The sequence below is a fragment of the Lepisosteus platostomus genome, chromosome 17 (assembly GCF_059453375.1).
Source record: "Lepisosteus platostomus isolate fLepPlt1 chromosome 17, fLepPlt1.hap1, whole genome shotgun sequence".
NCBI classification, from domain to species: Eukaryota; Metazoa; Chordata; class Actinopteri; order Semionotiformes; family Lepisosteidae; genus Lepisosteus; species Lepisosteus platostomus.
The window spans coordinates 10,530,327-10,545,571 of NC_142627.1; the positions used below are offsets into that span (position 1 = coordinate 10,530,327).

Sequence of the window (15,245 nt, forward strand, 5' to 3'; positions counted from 1 at the left end):
GAGAAGATCTGGATGAAGACGTTCACTGGAAGTATCCCAAGCAGCAGGCCTGTGTGTTGTGCCAGACAAGTGACACAAGCAGTTTAGGGGTCTCTGTGTGCGGGGGACAGGGGGGACTTGCACCGGCTGAGGAGGTATCCAGATGTTATGTCTCCACACACCCCTCTCTCTGGCCTCTCGGAGAGCCAGACTCTTCCTTCTGTCTTACACAGGGCATGGCTGTCCTCCCCCCCCCAGGAGAAGCACAAACCGCACTGCAGACGATGGAGGAAAGAGGAACGGTGACCAGACGTGTCCAGGGGGCCGGAGAAGTGCTGCTCTTCTCCGGAGCTGGGAGTCCTGCAGGTCTCCTGACTCGGGACAGGTACTGCTTCGCCTTGGACAGAACTACACTGCCAGACCCGTCCAGCATCGTGTTTGTTTGTTTGTTTGTTTTTACAACATTAAACAGATGATTCATTTTTAAAAGGAAAGTTAAGAAGAAAAAAAAACTTGAAACTCGTACCCGAGTGTCAAAACACTAACGGGCTTAAAAGTTTCATTTCTTTCACACTGGAGGAGGCACAGACAAGGACACACAGTTACTTCAATTTCAGGTACAGCAAGCCCAGGAAAAGGCCCTGCCCCCTATCATACACACACGCCGACACTGCCACGGCAGTTAAAACCCACAAGCCCAGCTCTCTCAACAGGGGCGCCTCATAATTGCCAAGAACGACGAGCCCTGCCGATCATGCCTCTTCGGGGCTGGTTAAATGGGTAAGACTGCCTTCCCGTTATCTCGGCTTGCATATTTGAGCAAGGCCTAATCTAATTTAATGCAGCATCCAGTTAAACAGTTTCCATAGCAACCAAGCCACCCTGGCAAGAGTTGGTGATACAGTGAAGTGAGAAGACTGTGGAGTGCCTGACAGGTTTGTTCTAAGGTGTCTGCACCCACTGGCCCTCGCTAATTAGGAACATCGGCAAACGCACAGAGCTGTGTTTTTTTTAGTCCCGTTCAGTTTTAAACGCAGTGCTCAAACCCCCTAAACAGTTCGGCCACATAATGCTTAACAGCTACAGTTTCACCGCCAGGGTGTTGAGAACTAACGAGGGACGCGTTTCGTCGTCCGTCACGTACCTGAGATAAAACTTCGTGACTGATCTAATATTTAAACACGCAGTCGGACATGAAAGTATGAGCATCACCCATCTCCAATAGTGTCATTCACTACTTTGTTAGGAGCAGTAAATCCGACCTGTTAAATGATACTTATTTAAAAATGATTACTTATACTTCTCCTGAACACCCATTCAGTCCAGCAGGTTGCAAATGTACTAGTTGCGCATTTAATTGCAGACACAGGGCGTGGTCACGTATTTCTTCTTACTTCCCTGTAGAGTCTTTTAATTGCACGAGGGGCACTGTGAAAAGATTTTCACAAAGCAATCCCTCCTTGTTTTTCTATGCCATCAGGAAAAGTTCATCTGTGTGTTGAATCTGTGTATCTCTGCCGGATACTACCGCTTTTCATTTTGAGGTAATTATTTTTTGGAATCTGTGAAATCTTTCAACTTGCATTAATGTTAATATATCAAAGTTATGTGTTCTTTCTGGATTATAAACGTTATGTACGGTTTTGAAGAAAAGACTCTTGAAGTGCATTACTCTTATAGCTAGTATATATCACGTCCATAGTGACATAAAATCCCAAACGAATAGTTTTGCTCTGTCATTTTCTAAAATATTCCTAGATATTCAAAGATTTTTCTAAGAGGTATCCTAGAGGTCTTACACTGATCTGTTTCTTGATACTCTCTGAATGCACGATGTATTCGAAACAACATTGTATGTACTACAGAATATCCAGCATGTGTTGGAAAACCCTGTGCCTGGAAATAAGAAGAAGATGTGGAATAAGAAATGGATGTGTTAGAGCACAAACAGGGGTCATGATATCAGGATCGGGGCGAAGACACTTGATGAGTGGACGGGGTCAGACACAGCAAGATGAACAGGTCATTGCTGAACCAATGTTGGACCAAGTAATAATAATAATAATAATAATAATAATAATTGCTTACACTTATATAGCGCTTTTCTGGACACTCCACTCAAAGCGCTTTACAGGTAATGGGGACTCCCCTCCACCACCACCAATGTGCAGCATCCACCTGGATGATGCGACGGCAGCCATAGTGCGCCAGAACGCTCACCACACATCATCTATCAGTGGGGAGGAGAGCAGAGTAATGTAGCCAATTCATAGAAGGGGATTATTAGGAGGCCATGATTGGTAAGGGCCAATTGGAAATTTGGCCAGGACACCGGGGTTACACCCCTACTCTTTTCGAGAAGCGCCCTGGGATTTTTAATGACCACAGAGAGTCAGGACCTCGGTTTTACGTCTCATCCGAAGGACGGCGCCTGTTTACAGTATAGTGTCCCCATCACTGTATTGGGGCATTAGGTCCCAAATAGACAGCAGAGTGAGGACCCCCCTGCTGGCCCCACTAACACCGCTTCCAGCAGAAACCTTACTTTTTCCCAGCAGGCCTCCCATCAAGGTATTGATCAGGCCCACACCTGCTGAGCTCCAGTGGGTTGCCAGTTGTGAGTTGCAGGGTGATATGGCTGCTGGCTAAGTAACTACTGATCCATTTCCAGGTGACCTAAAGTGACAAAAGGAGACCAATAATTATGACGGGGCAAGCTATACCAGCACAACAGCTTAGTTTGTAGAAGATCTTACGTGAAGCCCTTATCCATGTGTATATCGGCAAGGGATTATGGTCTATTTGTACAGTACACCAGTGAACAAATTAAATACAGCAGTGAATAAATTACAGTTCATAAAACCTTGTTTGATAAGGCCCCTGCAGTAGAAAAGAAAGAAACTCAAGCCGTTGGCACTGTGATATGTGAAGATAGCGAAAGCCCCTAACTGTACAGCAGCTAACTCGGGACTTTAACTCCGTGCCTGTCTCTTTAAACTCGACCACCAGCCTTCCTCCCGTCGCTGACGTCAGGGGGATGAGCGCAACCATCTTGGTATTTATTCTAATGACCGGGCGCCTGGCGTCCAATGGCGGCGCAGGTTCGGGCGGCTGCGGCCAATCGCGGCGCGGCGCTGTGACTCACCAAATAAGGAGAGCCGCCACCATAAAAGGAAACGTTGTATCTCTTTATATGGAGGAAAGTAGATCGCTACCTACGGTATCCGTCCACGGGGAGCGAGTTGAAATAAGCGAATTTAGCCGGTTCCCCCTCGGCGCCGGCGCCGTCTGAAAGCGAGTTAGGTGATCCGGAGGACGGGTAGGAGCGTCGGCTGCCATCCCGGGCGCGCTGGCGGGCTCCCCGGCAGCGTTTTAATGTGGGGACTACGTGACATGGCGGAGTGATGCGTAGGGCGTGATCCGCGTTTTCCTTTTGGAGAAAGTGCAGCGAGTTTTGGAAATAGAGGAGGTTGAGCTTGACTGAGCCGGGGGTGAGGGGTCTTATGGGGGGCAGCATCACTTCTGAAACTTAACTTCTCCCGTTATAAGGGGACGTCGGAGCCTTTCTGACTTTCCGGACCGCTGTTTTCTTTTTTTTTTTTCTTCTCCTCCTCTCCCTCCCTTCCCCCGTTGACCACCTCGCTGGCCGGTGTATGTGCTTTGCTGTAACAAGACGAGCACGCACGGGCCCCAGCGAGCGGCTGGCTTTCTTTAAAGACACCCCCGGGGGCAGCAGAGTATAATGTTACCGAGCCAGGCTGGGTCGGCACCAGCTGGAAACGGGTCGTCTGCGGGCCGGGGCAACACGGGTCACAGCTCGGGGGCGGCCGGGAGCGCGCTGCGCCCGGGTCTGGGCAGGACGGGGTTAATCGGAGTGGCGGCCGGGGTCAGCGGCAACGGCGGCGGGGTGGGACGGTCGGGGGACGGGGCAGGGATGCTGGGGGGCAGCGGGGCAGGGGGAGGCTCCCGAGGAGGGTCCCGGCCGGGCAACGGGGCAGGGCTGGCCGGGCTGCAGGGGACTGGAGTAGGGGGCATCGGGGGAGTGACGCCCGCCGTCGGGATGCACGGGGCCGGGAGGTACGAGCCCGAGCGGGACAGCACGCCTCAGGTGTACAGCGGCTCGGACGCCGACTCGGACTCCGGGGATGACGACGACCCCCTGGGTCCGGCCGGGGACGGCAGGAGAGGGGTGAAGCGGGAGCGGGCGGAGATGGAAGCCGCCGGCGCCGGGCAGGAGACCGGCGTGCCGCCGGGGGCATACAGCGGGGTGTCCGCCGGGGTGGCCGGCGCGAAGCCGGGGAAGAAGACCAGGGGGCGAGTCAAGATCAAAATGGAGTTTATCGACAACAAGCTGAGGCGGTACACAACTTTCAGCAAGCGGAAGACGGGCATCATGAAGAAGGTGAGTAACGAGATTGCCCTGCCAAGTTCGCGGCCGGTGGAGGTGTCGGGGGAAGTTTTTTTTTAACGAGTCCCGTCCTCTATCCCCCCACTCCCCCCATGCGAGGCCTCGCACTGTCCCCCCCCCGGGGCTGGAGAAGTTAACGGTTGGCGTATAAGTTGCTTTTAGCGACGATGCAGCGGCGGGCGACCCCGCGGCTTGTGAGCTGTCCGAGAGCGGGGCGAGTCGAGAGACGGAGCCGGAATGCCGCCGCCGCAGCAGCAGGGAGGGCGTTTGGTCCGGTGAACAAGTTCGTAAAACCTGGGAAAGGATGAGCTGCCCAGCGAGCACACCGTCGGAAACGGCACACCGGGTTGTCGAAGTCGTCGTCGTCGTCTGCTCCCAAGACCAGTTCTGTCAGCGCCCGGGCTCCGTCCGGCGTCATGTGTCGGTCGTGAGAAACTTCGCCAGTCCGTGTTTCAGCCCGTGTGTAGCCGCGGAGCCTTTTCTGTTGCGTCTGAGCTGTAAGAAGTGTACTTCACTTTTTTTTTTTTACTTTCCGACTTTACCGCTTTCCCGGCCCTCTGGAAATCTGCAGACGTACCCTGCTGAGATATCTGTTGTGTTTTTGTTTTTCGCTTTCCAGAGAGACCACGCTCGTTCGCTCACACACACAGAAACATGGAGCAAGGGGGGGAGTTGTGGGCCTATCGGCAACAGCAGAAAATATCCCCAGAATCGGAGAGCGTCTCCACCTGAATTATTTTTATCGGTGTGCCGGGGGGGTGGACGGTTGTCTTTTTCTCTCCGCCTCTGCCCAGTGAGAAATCAGAGCGCGGATTACACAACGCGGCCCGCCGTCTGGGGAGCCGCTCTCACACTGCCGAGGTGTTTCTCGGGGGGGTGTCTCCTCCAGGGGGTTCGGGGGTGAGCCCGTCTCCCTGAGGGGGTACCGACGGAGAGCGGGGGAGTAGGCGGCGGGGGGGGGGGGATGGAGAGACGAAGAGGAGAGCTGCCGCAGCGCGCGAGGCCGGGAGGTGGAGGGGGGGGGGAAGCGAAACTGACACGGGCTCGCGCTGGAGTCGCCGCGAGGCTCCCGGCGGTGTTTACTAGTGACCGGGGGGGGCGCCGCGCACGTGCGGACCTCCAGTCAGGGGAGAGGGGGGAGAGAGCGCGCCCCCCCCCCCCCCCCTCCTTCGCCGTAGGTGGAAACTACAGCGGACACGGTGGGCTCAGAACAAGAGGCAGGCGCTTTAAATAGAAAAGAGCAACTGGCAACCCCTGTGCCCACCCTCCCCTCCCCTCCCTGTGGCCTGTGCCGGTGTTGGTGTCGGTAGTACCGAGCTGCTGGGCGTCAAGGGGCTGGTCGGGTGTGTGCGCGACCCCAAGGGCTGCCTGCTCGCAGGCCAGAGGCTGGCGAAGCTAGAGCATCGGGGAAGTGTGTTTCCGTCACGGACGGTAGCGGACAGGTGGCATGGGCTGCGGTCTCGGTCCTTGTTCTCTGTGCTCTGGACCCGTTCCCACTATCGACAATGATCCCAGCTCCACAGCCTGCAACGGAGCTCTTTTCTGAAATGCGGTGTAATTATCTGTTAACAGTCGCTTTCCTGCGTGGTGTTTCTTCACCCTACGTCCCCTCAGCAGTTTGAAGAACATCTTGCCCAAGGGCCAGTGTGAGAGCACGGCGTGGCCCCTGTCCTGTCCCCACGCAGCTCCTCCGGCTCCGATTGATCCGAGGGCCCGGCAGCACTCCCGCGGCCCGGCCTTGGTCTGAGACGGGAGTCCCTCCGGCCCTCTGGTTCTGCTGCACTTCCACATAGTCCTTCAGGGAAGAGCATTTCAATCTCAGACCAGCAGGCACTACGTGCTGATTCCCAAGAGACACTTTGCTGATGTTTAATTACATGTTGATTAATTCAATGTCACTATTGCCACCTGCCTTGACATATCATTCTGGTCGTTGCAAATTGATGTGGTGGCATCACAAGGAGGCTTACATACTGGGTATATATAATACATGGCTGTGATGCGCTCTTGATCGATAGCGCTATATTTTTAACACCAAGCAAGACCTTATTTTCCGGTCGGGGGACTGGAGCTTCGCCCCTTGAGTTGTGGGGGTGATGGTGGTCCTGCAACGTGCTGAAAGCACCGGGGCGTGTAGGTTTTACGCAGATCAAAACTGTGTTTCATTTTTTTTAAATGATGCAAATCGCCGAGCAAGAAAGTGTGTCGAGATGATATCTTGTATCCTGTCGTTAGAAGTCACGTATTTACAGTACGAATCAGGCTACCTGCATCTGTGTGCTCGTTTGAAAATCTGTCCTCCATATCAAGAATCTGCTGCACTTTCATGTGGCGCGGCGCATCGATTAATAACTTTTCCGAAGCGTCTGCTCCTGCGAACCGTGCGCACAGGGTGCTCTCTGACTGGAGTGTCGACTGACACGGGGCTGGGGGAAAAACCCCAGACGCACTGCCTCGGTTATTATTAGGAAAACATTTAGTGCTTTGTTTAGATTCAACTTTCCATTGAAATGATGTTCAATCCAGAGGCTCCTAGTGCTTTATATAGATTCAAGTTTCCATTGACGCGAGTTTCAGCGCGAAGCCTCCTGGCTCTGCAGTGGCAGCGCTGGATCGACAGGGCTCTTTCGCTTTCTCTCTGGTTCAGCCGAGCTGCAGATGCGTTCCTTCTCCTTCGGCTCTGCCCTTGCCTTGGAGTAAGGCCTGCTTTGAATCTCGCCTTTTTTTTTTTTGCATTTAGTTGCATCCGGCTGTTGGTCTTGACGGGGGACCCAGATGGATCGCCTCGCAGCCGGGCGGGCAGGGGAGGTCGGCCTTACTGCCGGGAGACGGTTCTGCCCTCTTTCTCACGAATTGGGGTTCCGTTTAAAAAGCGTTTCTGGTTAAGAGTAAATCGACAGGTTGGAAGTCTGTAAGCCTTCAGACCAACCAGCAGCAGTGGGTTCTGCCCAGCGTGGTCCATCATAAACTAGCAGGGCAGCCCTCTCGGCATGTGTGGGCCTTGATTTCAACTGAGCGCTAGTGTCCGCGCTGCCTGTATCATTTCAGCTGAATCTTTCAGGATTTTCTTTACTGCAGCTGAGTTTATTTTTGTGTGTTCTCTCTAGATTCACAAATGCGTTACGCAGATACGGAAGCACGGTATCGGTTGGGACCGTTTGCCATACTGAGCGCTTGAAAGGTTACAGTGCGAGGTTAAGGGGGGGCTTTGGGTGAGAGGTGCTGGTGTTTAAGTGTGCGCAGACCGCAGCTGGAAACTGGGCTGTTTCAGTAGCGAGATGAAGTCTGAGAACGAGGACGGTGGGCTGGAGATGCTGTCTCGCTGGGGAGCAGCGCTGGCAGGTAAGACCGGGACTGCTGTCGTGCAGCTGCGATAAGAAACTCCAGTCGTCTACTGGATGGGCTTTCTTTTCTTTTCTTTTTTTTTTTGTCCCATCTGTCTCCTTGCAGAGCTTTATCCTCAGCGGAGCCAAGCCAGATTTCACAGGGTGTCAGGTGGAACTACACATCCTGGAAAGGATGCCTGTCTATTGCACCAATTGACACATGTCTATCCCTCTTAATTCCTTCACAACCGTTGGCCACTGAGCTTTTAACAGAAATACGTGCATGCATAGCAGACCACTGGGCACTGAGGAGAGAACAGAACTCCCAGAGGCAGTCGAGGCCTAGTGGCTGCTTTCCCTCTAGGTACCGAGTCTTGTGCCTCTACCAAAAACTCAGTTTGTAGGGTGTGGTGAGTCCTTAGGTGTTTTAATCTGGTTTAGAATTGTGGAAGCGAGTGTTTGAGGGTCTGGAGATCTCCCTCCCTCTTTTATCTAAGGCGTCCTGGTCACGTGGCACAGGTTCTCCGTGCCTGCTGTCGAGCTCCACATGGAAGGCTCCCCGGCCCTCGAGCCGTCGGACAGCGGCACTAGTTCTTTGATTCTGATCGCTTCTCTGCTTTATGTACTTCTACACACCAGGCAGGAGCTGTTTCCCACACTCGGTCTTGAGGTCTTTCGTGAATTTTCTTGGGACTAGTGCGTACAAGCTTTTCTTTTATTAATGTGGTCCTAAGATAACTATTTTTCAGTATTTAGAGCTCGTAGTCACTTTATAGACTGTATGAACAAGTAAAATGTCTTGGTTGTACTATTACTAGTGTAATACATAGGTTTGTGGGATGAGGGCTCCAGGTGTGTCAGGTTTTTTTTTCTTGCATGGCCCAGGGTGAGGCTAACCTAATGGCCCAGGGTTGGGCTCTGGCCTAGGAGAGTGAACTTTGCATGGCTTTGAGTATGGAACGTTCTGTACTCTAGGATGTGGAGAAGTATTTTAGTTTTGCTACTATTTATCTGATGTTATGCCTTTTGAAAATAAAATGTGAAATATATGTTGAAGGAATAATGCTTTCTCTTGAGCGGCTCCATGTAAAATACTTTTTGACGATTGTGTAGCTTGGGTTTCTTTCTTGTGTGCATTCCCATATGGCAAGAGTGGTTGTTTTAAAGCTTTCTCAGTTTTATGCAGAAAGGTGAAGGCATTTCATAATTCATAAGGCCTCTTAGCTTTTACTTTATAGTGGGTAAAGTGCGCTATACTATACTCTACATCTTCCACAGGGTCTGCCAGCTTCCACCAGTGTTGCAGGTTTCTCCTGTGTGAGACGCCTGCGCTTTAGCAAACTCTACCCCCACTTTTATGTGTCTACAGATACCGTGTTGTTTAAGCTGTACTGTGTGATCCTCCTAAGTTCAGAAGCATTAGTCTAGTAGTGATGAGTATGCCCTCTCCAGATTGGAAGACTAAGTCGGGTGGTTACTCAGTCATTTTTCTTGAGCTTTACTCCACTTCTTCTTGAGCACGGATGCGACAGCCCGGGGTTTCTGTTCTGAATCTGCAGGTTTGGCTGGTGCCACTCATCTGCCCTACTAGATTCTCAATGTCTGTGCAGTAATGTTTCAGCTCTTCACCCCTGAGTTTCATCAAATCGGATGTCTTCCAGCCTTTTCTTTTCCCTGCGGTAGAACGTGGTGGTATTCATCTGGTTAGCTTTGCCCAGGTTACTCGGCATATCCTTACTGTACTGTTTCCGAAAATGCTTCTGTGAGACCCCATCCCGAACTTCCTACTTCTTTTCCAGTTCCTTGTTCCACCTGCCTGTTGGTAAGGGAGCAGTCGCTGATCTTTGGAGTTAAGACCTCGGAAATTTAAATCCTTGGATTCACACCAGAGCTGGAAAGAGCTCCAAGTTGCTGGTGACTTCCATAATTGCAGGCCTGTGTGTCCTGATGAAAAGTCTCGTGTGTTGTAGAGCAGTAATCGAATAACTGTCCTGTGTTAAGCTTTCAAGTCTTTACAAACAGGCTGTAGACTGCTTCATAGAGGTGAACAGTTCTCAACCTTTTTTGGCTTCGGACTGGGGTTCCGTTCCATTTGGTTTGTATTGGGCTTCAGTGTTGATTTCTCCATAGCTCTCCTGTCTCTTAGCAGACGCAGTGTTGTATGTATGGTCTTCCAGTTGGCAAAGTCTTTTTGCAGTCCTGGTGTAATTGACTGTCTTTGTGCTTCCGAGATACATAACTGATGGACACCGCGGTCTTTGACAACGAGACGGTTGGGCGGGGCTGAGGCTGCTAGGCCGTGTGCATCAGCTGTGAAGGTAGCCATGGCCTTGTTTTGTCAAGTGTTGACTCACAGTTTCCTGTTTGCTGCGTTGACGAAGAACACGTTTCTGAACTCCAGCTAGAGGTCTGATTGAGTCTTGTTCTGGTGAAGGCATCCCCTGTCGTGAAAGCCCTAGGCTGGCATCCTGTTGAATTTAAAACCAGAGCCCAACCATGCACTTTTCTGCTCCTCCGGGATATATCTGACCTGTTACACTACCCGTACTCACACTCTTCATTCCTGGGATACTGGTCTCCTGTCTCAGTAAGACTTGTGAACAGCAAACTGTAGGTGACGGTTACTTACCTGGGCAGCCTCATCCTCCTCACTTTGGAATCAGGAAGTCTGTGACTGTTTTACCTTCTTTAAATTGACTTCCCCATTGATTTTATGATGTATATTGATTCCGGCTGTGTTTAATTGTTTAATTTTTTTCCCCCCAATTGTACAGTCCTTTTAGGTAAATGTTCGTTGCCATATCCAGGCTATGGGTTGAAAGCTCCTCTGTTGCAGAGGAAATATACTTTTTGGTCTTTATTGCTTGGCGTATAAGAGCTAATTGCAGCCGTCGCAATTTAAATTCATGGTAACAGTTTTATTAGTAATTGTTAGAACCGTCCGTGTGCACAGCTCTGAGCTGAGAGCTGCAGAACGGGCCTTGTGTCGCTGCGATGGTGAAACCCAGTGTGTGGCTAGGCGCTTTGTTCGCACAACACTGTGACATGAATCATCAGAGTGTGTAGGTGTTCAACTCGTTACCTGTTGGGAGTTGTCAAGGCAGCCTCAGACGCGAAGGAAGGCAGGTGATCGGCACCGCCGGCTCAGTGCAGCGGGCTGGTTGCTCTTCCTCGCCCGCAGTGGCAGTGCCTTGCTCGTCGCAGCTTGACCCTGCGGTCAGGGCGGCACTGCTCTTCCTCCTCGGCCTTTTTGAGTCCTGCGAGACCCTTTAAGGGTCCTGCCTCAGCAGAGACGCAGACGTTTTCCTTACGGATTTCTTGGCCTTAGAAGCCACAAGATGTTTGTGTGCCCCTTTGTGAGACCCAGCAGGCAGTGCTTGTGTAATTACTTTTTTTTGTAAACGGTAGGACTGAAAGAGGTCAGCGAGCTTTGGGTTTTGGTCCTTTTATAGCTGGATGTTTGTACTCGAATGGTGAAAAATAACCGGGGTAGCCATTTTCTTCCCATTTAAATTATGGTATACTTGTATTTATATGACGGCTTGTAATACAATGCTGTGTTTTTGCTTCGTATATTTTATCATTTTGTCATAGGCCTGCTTCTTGGTATTTCCCTGATAAGTTCTGGTAGCACTGAAATTTCAGCATTTTACATCCATGAGTCATACTGCAAGAAAACAGCCAGCCATCTAAAATCTAACGGAGTTTCAGCTTTACAGGGCCCTGACAGGAGAGTCCGAAGCCCTTGGGCTGGAGTGTTGAGGGGAAGGGGTGAGGTGATGGGTTTCTCTTGATGTACTTAGTCTCTGCTTCAGGATGGAATATGCTCATCGTTAGTTTTCAGGAGTGTTTCCAGCATCAAAAAGCAAAGTCATACCCCCCCCCCAACCTGCAGAGGTCTTTTTGTTCCCCACACATTTGAGTTCCCAGTTTGATCATGTTAATGATTCCTTATACTTGTATAAGTAAGTGCTTTCCTGGGCCTTTACTCAAAGCGCTTTACAGCTAATGGGGACTCCCCTCCACCACCACCAGCACTGTGTAGCCCCCAGCTGGATGATGTGACAGCAGCCAGTGTGCACCAGTATGCTCCCCACACACCAGCTCTCAGTAGGGAGGAGAACAGAGTGATGAAGCCAGTTCAGAGATAGCGATTATAAGGAGGCCATGATTGGTAATGTGGCTGGGAAACCTGTTACTGTTTTGGGACAAGATAAAACCCTGAAAGGAGTGCGTCACTGAGAAATGGACACACGAGACCTGGGGGTTTGCTGCTGCTGTCTGACAGTCAGTCGCCAGTGGGAACGTACTGCATGCTCTTCCTCTCTCCATCACGAATGAATTCTGTTCATCTCCCCCCGAGATTGTTGTAAAGTTTGCTCTCACCTTGGCATGCCTCCAAGATCCTTTATATCTTTGCCATCTGCAGGCTGTAAGTCCGTTGGCTGCTGAACACGCCTTACAGAAGGTTTTAATGCATTGAAAACACAACAGCATTAATGGCGTGCAGTCTTTGGATGCCATGACAAGATCTTATAAATGTTTCTTATTTTGCGTAACTATTTTCTTTGTCCCTTGCTGCCGATATTTGGGTAGAGTTTTTCCTCGAGGGGGGATTCAGACAGATCAGCCTCTGTTTCGGTAAAGTGCAGCAGGGGCTTTAGGTGGCCTGTGAGTCAGACTCAGTGACGGATGTTAACATGGATTAAGAATGACTGACTACAAATAATGCCTCTGTGTGTAAGTTGTTCACATACCTTAACATAAATTTTGTCTCTAAATGCGAAAAAAGTGTCTTTAGATTTCCAGTTCCTGTTTCTATTGCTTGTCGTGATGCTTGGTAGGCTATTGAGCAGCAATTTGTTCTTGGTTGTGCAGGCATGCTGTGATGAGCGTGATGAGGTTTCTAGCTATGATGGAATGGGTACTGTGGGCCAGCTTGGTGACTAATCCGCCTTCTCTGCCTGGGCTATATTCGAGGCTCTTGCTGGTTTATCGGGGAATAATTTTTGTGGTGCTCCGTGCAGCTGAAGTAACTTTATTAGCGTGTGATTGTTGGATGAAGAGCAAAGATGCGTCTACGGTGAGCCTCAGGTGATGAAAATTATTTCCATATGAGTTTTAGTCAGACAGGTAATGTCTCAATTGAGTCAAACCTGCAAAGCCATTGAGTCTTTGTCATCATCAGTGTGGATTATTTTCGTGAGCATTCATCAGCGTTGACTAACATGTAAACGGGTTGGTTGTGTCACAGTTTCGTCAATGGAAATTAGCACTGCGTTACTGACTGTAGTTTCTATTAGCGTGTCTGTGCCCTTGGCCTTTCAATTTTGCCATATTAAATGTGCAGTTATTGGCACAAATTAGTTTGAAAGTATAACCTGAGCTAGAATACTGCGAGTCTGGAGTTTCAGAGACCCAACCGCCAGCACCGGTAGTCTACTACTTGGAATTTATTTTGTTTTTTTTCTGTGGATAAATGATCAAACCAACCTTAGTTTTCTTCATGCTGTCTGAGCTGGGGATCTCCACAAAGCCACTTCAGTATTTGGGTTGTACAATAATGTAGTCCTTTCTAATCTTTTGAGCTAAGACCTGAGCATTAAGAAATGTTATTTTTGGGAATAGCTCATTTTTATTAATTTGCTCCCTTTTCTTGCAGTCCCGCACCTTGAGGAGGGGTGCGAGCCTCTCTGTTTCCTGTGCTCTAAGAGAAGTGGCTCCTAGCCTTGCAGTGTGGAGGTGATCCAGCCCAATGAGTTTGCTTTACCCCAGGGATGTTCTCGGAGCATGCCAGTCTGGCTGGGCTCGCAGACGCTGGCTGCTTGAGCGTTCTGTTCCAGCACAGCCCTCTGTCGGTCCGGCCTGGCGCGGCGCTGGCGGCAGTGCCCAGCTGTGTGGCGTTCAGCGACGGGCATGTCTGAGGGGTCGTGTTCTCGCAGGGCTATTCCACTGTGCTGTGAATGAGAGCCAGCTGTTAATGAACAGGGTAACGGCAAAGTACGGACACATTTCTAACCCGGCTGCCTACTGTGCATACTTGGATACATAGAAATACATATTAGACACTTACCTGCATTTCTGTAGGAGAAAAAAATCTAAAAACCACTTGGACTGCTTTGTGTACACTGGCCCTTACCGTGTGCTGATGGTTATAGCTGGGCTCTGGGTCTCTCCTGCCCCTCCAGTTCTGCTGTCCTCTCTGGTGTCCGGGCAGTGAACAGGAGGGAGGCCTGGCCCTCTGGTGCAGCTGGCCAGGCAGCGCTGTTGGCAGTGCCGGGGTCCCTGCCAGCTGTGCCTCTGTGTGCCCTGCCGCCTGGCTCCTTCCCTCCCTGCCGGGCGGTCTTTGTTTACTGGGAAGCCATGTCTCAGCCTGGCCGTCTCTCGCGAACAGCAGTCTAGCCTTTGGCTCTTTTGTTTCTGCTCTTAAGAAACGGTTAGAAACTACTTTGTAAAAAGCAATTCAACCACTGTTTAGAGCTGCAGTGTCCTTCACATCTTTATGGCTTTCATGCAGCTAGCTTACTTGCACTTTCTTTGATTTGCCTTGGTGGCCTTCAAAAGACTGATTTAGCAGCTTAGCACGGTGTCAACATCTTCTTTGATGCATTCAGTCCTGCGCTGTTGGCATTCCCAGCCCATTTTAAGGTGGTCGGTGGCGACTGGAAATCTTGGGTCATTTCTGACAGCGCTGCCCATTGCTATAAATGAAGACGGAAAACATCTGTCTGTGTAAAAGTGGGCTATTTTTATCCGTGTCATTGCTTTCTGGTTGGGCTTTGCCTAAACTGGTTGCTTTCGTTTCCCTGAGACAATTGTGATGGACGTCCGTGAGATCCTGTAAATCTAGTGTGGCGGGAGAGGCAGGGGTCTGGCTGTCTGGCCTGGCAGGTTGACGCCTGGGGTGGATGTGGTTGACCCGTAGTCCTGGTTCATTGTGTCTCTTGTCTCGCCTGAATCAACAGATCTACCCTGCGGCTTTCTGCCCCGTGTCCTGTCACTGAATGGTTTGATTCTTTATTTCTGCATTCTCTCCCACCCATTTTGTGATTTTATTTCTAAAAGTACTTCCACAATCTGTAGCTGGAGTGTAGGTGAAGCCTTGTACTCCTTTGGTAACAATGTGGTAATTAATAACAGGTCTGTGTCGCACCTCTGCTTACAATAGTTGATCAGCACCTGGAGGCTGCATGCTTGCACATTGCAGAGCTGTGTAGGCCCGTTCTCTGTCCAGGGGAAAGGCATGGCAGAAATAAGACGGCTTGCACATTGTGGATAAACTTAGAAGGGGCTTTTTTCCCCACTCCTGCTCTTCAGAAACCAGTAAAAGGCTCTTGGATGAGTCGGCTACTAGACACCCAGCTGAGTAAGATAAGCTTTCTTGAGTTATGTTCTCTCTCCAAGTCTAAAGCAAACAATGTGCTTTATTAAAAGCCAACAACAGGCTAGAAGTCATAACCCCCACTGATGTTTGCTTTTGTAATACTCAATAGGAGAGGGCAGTATCGAGGGTGGCAGTCAAATGGCCCACT

General features: G+C 50.4%; 1 protein-coding gene across 5 annotated transcripts in view; it reads left to right on the forward strand.

Annotated features, from left to right (window-relative positions):
- The first annotated feature begins 3,155 nt into the window (after nt 1-3,155).
- The window catches only part of LOC148646110 (serum response factor-like), a 40,866-nt gene continuing 28,776 nt past the window's right edge, over nt 3,156-15,245 (forward strand). For 2 of the 5 annotated variants that reach the window (XM_088610718.1, XM_088610720.1), the window contains exon 1: nt 3,158-4,381. In XM_088610718.1, the coding sequence (XP_088466844.1) occupies nt 3,722-4,381 (660 nt within the window). In that variant the 5' untranslated portion in view covers nt 3,158-3,721. Of the gene's footprint in view, nt 4,382-15,245 lie in introns of all 5 variants that reach the window. The other 3 variants (XM_088610719.1, XM_088610716.1, XM_088610721.1) reach the window with 3 other exon arrangements.